Genomic DNA, 8,180 nt, shown 5'->3' with positions numbered 1-8,180 from the left:
TACTTACAGTCGAATTTTCTGAATGCTTATATGGAACATCACCCTCACTACTTCTTTCTCAATAGAAATTTAATACAAAGCTATCTCCCGTCCATTTCCTATACTTGGTTCAGATCTATGGTGAATATATCAATAGACGAGGAAGGTGCAGAAAGCAGAATTTGAGAACATGAGAGTGCAATAAAAAAGAACTAACTGTTCTCCAATCCTGAAAATTCATCCATACTGATACAATTTTTTTTCATGTATTTATTAGTTATTTGAAAGCCTGCCTTTTCTGCAGTGAATTTAAGGCACATGACGGTCTTCTTCCTCATTTAATAATCACAAGAACCACCATCTTGAGAGAAAATTACTAGCTTGAGATTGGTCTGTAGGGACTGGACTCTGGGGTTCTCAAAATTTCCCAAGCCAAAACTCTCACCAATAAAAATGTAAAGAATATTCATAAATTTCTCATTCTTAAGTTGAAACACTTTCTTAGCCTATCAAGATATCTTGCCAAGAAAATCGGTGACCCCCCCCCCCCATGATACCTTTTTGTATTTTCACACATTTTTGTGAAAAGTTTATATCAAAAACAATATACAGGACTTGGGGCATGATAGTTTTTCATTAAAATATTTTGGAGAAAAGTCTCAAAGTACAAAAGATATGAAAAACACACTCTCCCCTTAGTGGAGATGAAATTTTAAATTATTCTTTCTTTCTTTCTGATATTTATAGATCATCTCCCAGCCCACAAGGGCTCCTGAGGTGATGAACAAATAAAAGAAATTAAAACAGTATAAACATAACATGTTTTAATACACATTAAAATACTCTTTAAAAGCATTTTAAAACAATGCAAAAATACAATTTAAAATTATTTAAACAGTGCAATTTCAAGCATTAAAGACTATGCAGAATTTTTTAACTTCCCACTGAAAACTCAAACGAAATAATAATAATAATAATAATAATAATAATAATAATAATACAATTTATTTATATTCTGCTTTTTTGCAAGGAATCAAAGTGGGTTACATCAGTATAAAGATAAAATATGGTATAGTAAAAAAAATTAATAAATTAAAAAAACACAGCTCCATCTCCCAACCCTCCCCCCATCATGAAAACATAGTCAAATTCATAAAAAGAGACTAAATGATAAACTGAGTTAAAATGATCCCAGTGAGTTCCCTAGAAATTGCGGCTAAAATTGGGCGGGAGGATGTTTTCTTCTGGGGGGGGGGAGGACAGGGGCCAATGATAGCATTAGGAGAGGCTAATCTAGGAGGGCTAATCTGGAAAGGCCTTCTGGATAAGATCTGTTTTAATGGCCTTTTTAAAGGTGGTACTATGATCGATCTCGTCCAGAAGGCTGTTCCAGAGCCTAGGAGCCACAGAAGAAAAGGTCCTCTGGGTCACCGCAGACAATCTGGTCTTCTTAGGTTGGAGCAAGAAGTTTTGTCTTTCCTTTCCAGTGTGATCAGAGTGAAATCCCTTTCATGTGCCTACGAAGCTAACAGTAAAACAAAACAAAACAAAACTAGTTCTGCACTGAGCAGCAACGATTCTAATTGTTTGGAAATATCTCAAATCCATAAGGTCTGTCTTCAACTAGCAAATCTTATATTGTTGTGGGAGAAGAACCATAGTTAAGGCATCTCACATTCTTTACTAGATCAACTGAAATGTGATTATTTAGTCAATAAAAATTATTTGTTCTGATTTGAAAAAAGAAAGGGCAGAGTGTTTATTACTTTTCAGTGGAAAAATAGGAGGAGGAGTTGTTGTTTTTCTCTTTAAGTGTGTTCATATATTTGCATTTCACTCCCCAGCGTTCACATCTCTAATCCTGTCCTTGGAATATGGGTCACAAGAGTTGTGATCTGGGAGGAAAAATAAAATCCCCAAAAACTGAGTGGTGGGAGCTTCTCTGAACAGAGCTGTTCTTCTAGCAGAAGGCTGATCCTGGATCCAACCCAGACATACTACGAGCTAAATATGAGAGCCAAAGTACTTGCCTGAAAACCTTGGAAATTTTTGTTTGAAAGAAACAAAAAAAAAAAAAACAAAAAAAAACAAAGCTGTTTTACATGCTTTTCTATGCTTGTCAGTGATAGACTGCAGGGAGTTTAATCTTCCTCCGCTACAATACAACTGCTTCTATCACTCTCTCTCTTTGTCTCTCTCTCACACACACCTGAATGCAGAGAGCACAAAAATATTATTAAAACTAATTAAGGCATATGAAGACAATTAAACCTCAGTGCTCCTGTTTGATAGAAATAGCCCAGTCTGATTTTTTTGTTGTAAAGATCAATATTGCTGCATCTTCTAAAGTCACTTTTCCAGTCATCAGCCTCTCAGTTCCTTTTTGATAAAGCAATTTAATTATAACAATCTTTGTTTATATGGTTCAGGTAGCTGGGGTTTCTGTGGTGACAAGGTGTCCAGCTCTGAATACATAAGTGTGTATTAGAATTAGACTTACCACATACTTTCTAGCTGCTTCAATTTGGCAGGGACAGTCCTGGTTAATCCTCTGTTGTCCCATTTTTCCAGATACTTTTTAAAAATGTTCTGGCTTCTCTTTCCTACTCCTACTTTTGCCCTGAGTGTACTTCAGCTGATGCAAAGTGTGTTGTTGTTCCATAGCAGTATGCACTCAATTAACTCAACAGGAGGAGGGAGGAGATGTGAGGGTGAAAGTTTGCCCTTCCCAGTAGGCTCAGGCAAAGGCAATCTGTTACAGCCTCTCCTAGCCTGTGTTCTTCCTTGTTAATAATTTTGGCCAGCATGAAATGTTTTCATCTGTGAAATGTTGGAGAGTTTTCCCCAATTATCCTGTCCTCTTCTTTGGCTATTGTCACCCAATTGTCACATTCTCTCAGCCTCAGGGGAAAGCAATGCCAAACCTCCTCTGAACAACTCTTACCAAGAAATCCTTAGGATAGGTTCGCCTTAAGTTGCCATAAGTCAGAAATGACTTGAAGGCACACAACAATAACACTAAGAGGTTGGCAACCATAGCTAGAAACAGCTAGAAATTTGCATGAGCCAACTCAATGATTAACATTTTTCTACCTTCTGAATTAAATAACTACTTCTATATTAATATGTTTCCACATACCTTTTATTAAGAATCTGTTCATCATTGCCTTGTTTACCAGGTTGTAGGGTACAGAGCATAGATAAGGCCATTTCGCTCTAACCACCACTTTATGACCTATACAGTAGAAGTAAATAAAGTTCTCTCATGCCATGAGAAAGGTGGCATATAAATGAAATAAATGCAATACAATAGAAGCAGTTATGTTCTAACACAGATAGGAATTCACAGAGGTCTGTTACAGACTGCCAAAATAAAGCTGCTTCGGGTCTCTTTGGACGTATGCTGTTTAAATGATGCATGCATCCTAAGAATCTGGAAGCTGCACCAAAGCTGCACTCCAGTGCTTAGGAATGGAGTGTGGCTTTGGTGCGACCTCCGGACTCTTAGGACCCATGCATCATTTAAATAGCATATCTCCAAAGAGACTCGAAGCAGCTTTATTTTGGCAGTCTGAAACAGGCCAGAGTACGTTAACACTAGGAGATTAAAAAGACTGACCCATATGGGTGCATTTTTCTGTAAATCAATACTCAGCTCTTCCATTCAATTCCACTCCATTCACTAGTCTATGTGAGTCCAATTGCTTAATTATTACACATAGTCTTGTGGTGCTTTAAAGATGAACATGTTTTATTCGGATTAACCTTTTGTGAACCTTATGACTTCATAAGATGTACGTGCGATGATGATTATTTTTCAGAGTATTCAGTCCTAGGCAGGCACACTCAGAAGTTAGTGAACATTGAGTCATGGGGTTATTTAACCAAAGAGTTGCTTCTATCCAACCCTCTATCACAAATCAATTGATTCACAAGCACAGATTAGAGTCCTCTGTAGTAGATTTGTAGGAAGAGTTGATTTATGCTAATGGCTATTTTGGTAATGAAACAGAAAATATCAGCTTGAAAAATCAAGTATACCTGCTACCAAACATAGATATTTTTTAATAAACAATTCATTCAGCAAAAAGAAATTCCAGTGGAAATTCTGAAGCATTATAGGGTAGCTGTATAATTTTGCTGTCTTTTATTATGGGGATTAGATAGCAGGATTTAATATTGTATCAGGTTTTTAAAATGATTATTTTTCACATATCCTTGGAATGTCATGTGAGGGAGAGAAGTATATCACAGTAAATAAATAAATATGGCAAAATTTGTATTGTTCCCTTAATTTCTTCATCCTAGCTAAACCTAAGGCATCATCATTAAAAGATAAGTGAGAGTGTACTATGGGGAATTATGAAAGATTTTTTGGCTCTGCAAATTCCTATGAGAATGTGTCAGTGTGTGAGGGAGAGCAAAATCCCCAGAAAATCCCACAGCATAAGCTCATACTTGTCTTAAAAGAAGCTTTCCTGAAGGGCTTTGTGCCATAGTGAATCTAATGCCACTGTGATAAGAATCTAATGGTATAGATAATGCCACTGTGATAAGAAATGGTTAGAACTTTTCCCACTGAGGAGGTCAAATACATCTTTCATGCACAAGCATGCTGAATCCATTGATTTTCTCACACATGCCTTATTCCCATGCCAGAATTATACTACTTCAAGCGATTAAATAACATTCTTTTTCATGTGTAAGCACTGGTGAACTGCAAACTATGTATGGTATCAGATTCCAAGTTAAACTTCTGGCATTCAAAATTCATCCCCTCTTTCACACAATACATTGACAACATTTCATACACACACACACACACACACACACACATGATGATGATGATATTCATTTCTATCCTGTTTTTTCCCCCAAAATTAGGACTCAGAATGGTTTACAATTTAAAAGCACAGTACAATGAAATATTTATAAGATGGGCTAAGATGCAATATATACTCGACTATAAGTCCACCTCATGTATAAATCAAGGGCAAGTTTGGGGGCCAAAATTATGGATTTTGATATGTCCCATGGATAAGTCGAGGGTAAAACTTAGGGGCATGTAGCAAAAGATGTAAAGAATTATGTTTATTGTCTTCATATATAAATGTCTTATTCAGATCCTTCTAATCCTGACTATTCTCAGCACTCATTTGAGGGGAGGCACCAAAGAGGTGCCACCACTGCCATTTTTCCTCCCAAGCATTCAAAAAGGCCAGAAGCAGCAACATGGTGAAAGTAATAGATGGAGTTGGTGCTTCTTTTGGTTGCTCCTGGGATAGACTAAGCCAGTGATGGTGAACCTTTTCAAGGCCAAGTGCCCAAACTGCAACCCAAAACCCACTTATTAATTGCAAAGTGCCATGTCCCTCTGGCTTTCTAGTAACAAACTCTGGCAAACTCTGTGCTGGGACGATGGTACATGTACCCACAGAGAGGGCTCTGAGTGCCCCCTCTGGCACGTGTGCCAAAGGTTCGCCATCACTGGACTAAGCTGTTACCTTTTGCCACTCTACTCAGATATGGAGAAGAGTTAAAATACAGCACTTACATTGACTCATGGATAAATCGACCTAGTTTTTTGGGGTCATTTTTTAACTAACATTTCTAGACTTACACTTGAGTATATACAGTAAATGCTTTAAATAAATAAGTAGTTGAACTCTTGCTCTACTTTTAGTTACTAGATACAAGAATTCAGAGCCTGGGGAAATTACCTTTTGGGCTACAACTGCCAAAATCCCCCTACCAGCATGATTACTGGCCTTGCTACTGGTCATGCTGGATGGGAGAGTCTAGTAATGCTGAAGTGAGAAAGTTAATGGGTGCTGTGGTTTCTCCTGGGTTATATCCTTAAAATACCTGACATTTTTTCAAGCTTGACTTGCAGCTTTCCTGTGGTTAAACAAACAACACAGACGTGTGGTTAATGATCACATTTCATGTTGAAGTAGAATATGAAGTACAGGTTTTTGGCGTCTCACTTCTCCTCCTTTTCTTTTGCAGATCCAAGCTTTCAATGTTGAAAACAACAAGTTTGCCTATGCAAGTGACTGCACAACATTCTTCACCCCTGCAATATGGATGGGTTTGGTCACTTCTTTAGTTTTATTACTGATTCTTACCTATGGAATCCACATGATTACAAATCTCACAACAAACAGTAGATTTGATGATCCTAAAGGCCCAGCTCTTTCAGTACCTCAGACAGAGTAACCACAAATGAGCAGTGTGAATAATTTTCAAACTGTCCTTCCAACCTCTTATTGTATGAAAAAAGCCATAGGTAATGTATGTTAATAAGATATACAAGCTTTGGGGACAATAGGAAATATATTTCTTGGACAATAGATGGGTGAGTGGCTCTGGAAATTCTGCCAGCTGTTATTTCTCTTTTAAAACTAAATGAAAGCCCCGAGGCAAAACTGTAACCATTCACAGTTGTCGCCAGCCAAAAGTCAGCAGGTAGTGCCAGCAGCTTCATAAATGTCATTTTAGAAGGCTATTATCAAGGCATTTTAGAAAAGGATTTGTTAAAATCTAACTGCAAACAGATTGTGGTGAGTAATAAATAGGCCAGATATGCCCCTGAACAACCCCACTTGAAAAATAAGGGCTGGTATTCAGTACTACAGTTGCAGATTTATAACCTAGAGTTACAGATCAGTAACTGGCCTGTATCCTTTAAGACTATGTAGTCCTACTGAACACTTATGTAAATGTGATCCCAGCCTACTTCAAGTGCCAAATGTTAGATCAGGCAAAGGAAGTCCATTTAGCTTCCTACTATAGTGCAAAGAGCATGATGTTTCTCCTCCTCTCCTTCCAGCAAGTGAGCCTGCAACAAATGAAGGCAAGATCCCTGTCACAAGTTCTTGTCACAGGCTCACTCACAGGCATGGAAGGAGTGGAAAAGTTGTCTTCATTGCACCCCAGTGGAGCCTGAATGGACTTCCCTCACACTCATAAGATCAACTGGGAGGGGAGTTGGACCAAGAAATGCTATTAAGGCTGCATCTGCACTGCAGAAATAATGCAGCTTGACACCACTTTAACTGCCATGGCTCAATACTATGGAATTTTGGAATTTGTAGTTTGATGAGATATTTAGCCTTCTCTGTCAGAGAACCCTGGTGCCACAACAAGCTAGAAATGCCAAGATTGCATAGTACTGAGCCATGGCAGTTAAAGTGGTGACAAACTGCATTATTTTTGTAGGGCAGACACAGCCCTGGTTATGCAGACAAGATGAAGTAACTGATTGAGGGTTCTAGCAAAGGTCATCCAAAAGCTGAATTGGCACATTTGGAGAAGTGATTCTACTTTAAAACAAAGTGCCTTCTACAACCCCTACCTAAAAGTTTATTTAAAAAATAGAAGTAGACTTCTGGACATGTCTGTTTTCATTTGGGCAAGATCTATGTGACCTGTGGAGGATATAGAGGGGGATTTGGCCCCTTGATTCCCTAAGTTTGTCCACTCCTGAGATAAGTAAAACCACATTAGATAATTAGATATTGAAATTATATATCCTCCAGCATTTCACAGGTGCAAAGTGGGGCATGTGGCTGGGTTATATCTGAGTCTGAGCAATGTGGCTAAAGTTATTAGTGAGGAGGAACACAAGCTAGAAGAGGCTGCAATGGTTTGCTTTTGCCTACTGGAAAGGTCAAGATTTCACCCCTCCTCTCCTCTCCCCTTTGCTGGGTTTTTAGAGTATAAACTACTTTAGCACTTTGAATTCAGTTTGCAGCATTGAAATTAAGGTAAGGCAAAGGTGGAAAGGGTAAGAAGGAGAGAGAAACTGGGAACAGTCTACATGATTAAAATACTCCCCATTCCAGTTGAATAGAAAGTGATCTAGCCACATGCAATTTGTAGGAGTTTGGATGTGTGTGTTTGTGTATGCAAAACTCCTTAAACTCTGGGGGGAAAAGGCTTTTCAGTTGCATTTTTGACAGAGATAGGTTGAATAGATGCAAATTTATGCAAGAAAGTAAAGCCAGTTTACCAACAATGTGAATGTGCAAATACCTGCAGCAACTTGTATAATTAATACACTTACATGTAGGATCTTATTGCTTGGCTTATTAATTTGGCTTACCTCTCCTGGTTTAAATTTCAATTTAGGCTGCATCCTGATCTTATCAGAAGGTTTTTGCTACTTAATTTGGTGCCTGAATACAACCCGGGTGCAC

At 38.1% G+C, this 8,180-nt stretch overlaps 1 protein-coding gene across 1 annotated transcript in view; it reads left to right on the top strand.

Annotated features, from left to right (window-relative positions):
- Positions 1 to 7,041, top strand: part of LOC121931449 (V-type proton ATPase subunit S1-like) — a 104,601-nt gene extending 97,560 nt beyond the window's left edge. The window contains exon 10 of the mRNA XM_042469237.1: positions 5,989 to 7,041. Within this exon, the coding sequence (XP_042325171.1) occupies positions 5,989 to 6,198 (210 nt within the window). The 3' untranslated portion in view covers positions 6,199 to 7,041. The remainder of the gene's footprint in view (positions 1 to 5,988) is intronic.
- Positions 7,042 to 8,180: the final 1,139 nt, after the last annotated feature.

Source organism: Sceloporus undulatus, chromosome 5 (genome assembly GCF_019175285.1).
Source record: "Sceloporus undulatus isolate JIND9_A2432 ecotype Alabama chromosome 5, SceUnd_v1.1, whole genome shotgun sequence".
NCBI lineage: Eukaryota > Metazoa > Chordata > Lepidosauria > Squamata > Phrynosomatidae > Sceloporus > Sceloporus undulatus.
This window is presented reverse-complemented; position numbering and strand designations above follow the sequence as displayed.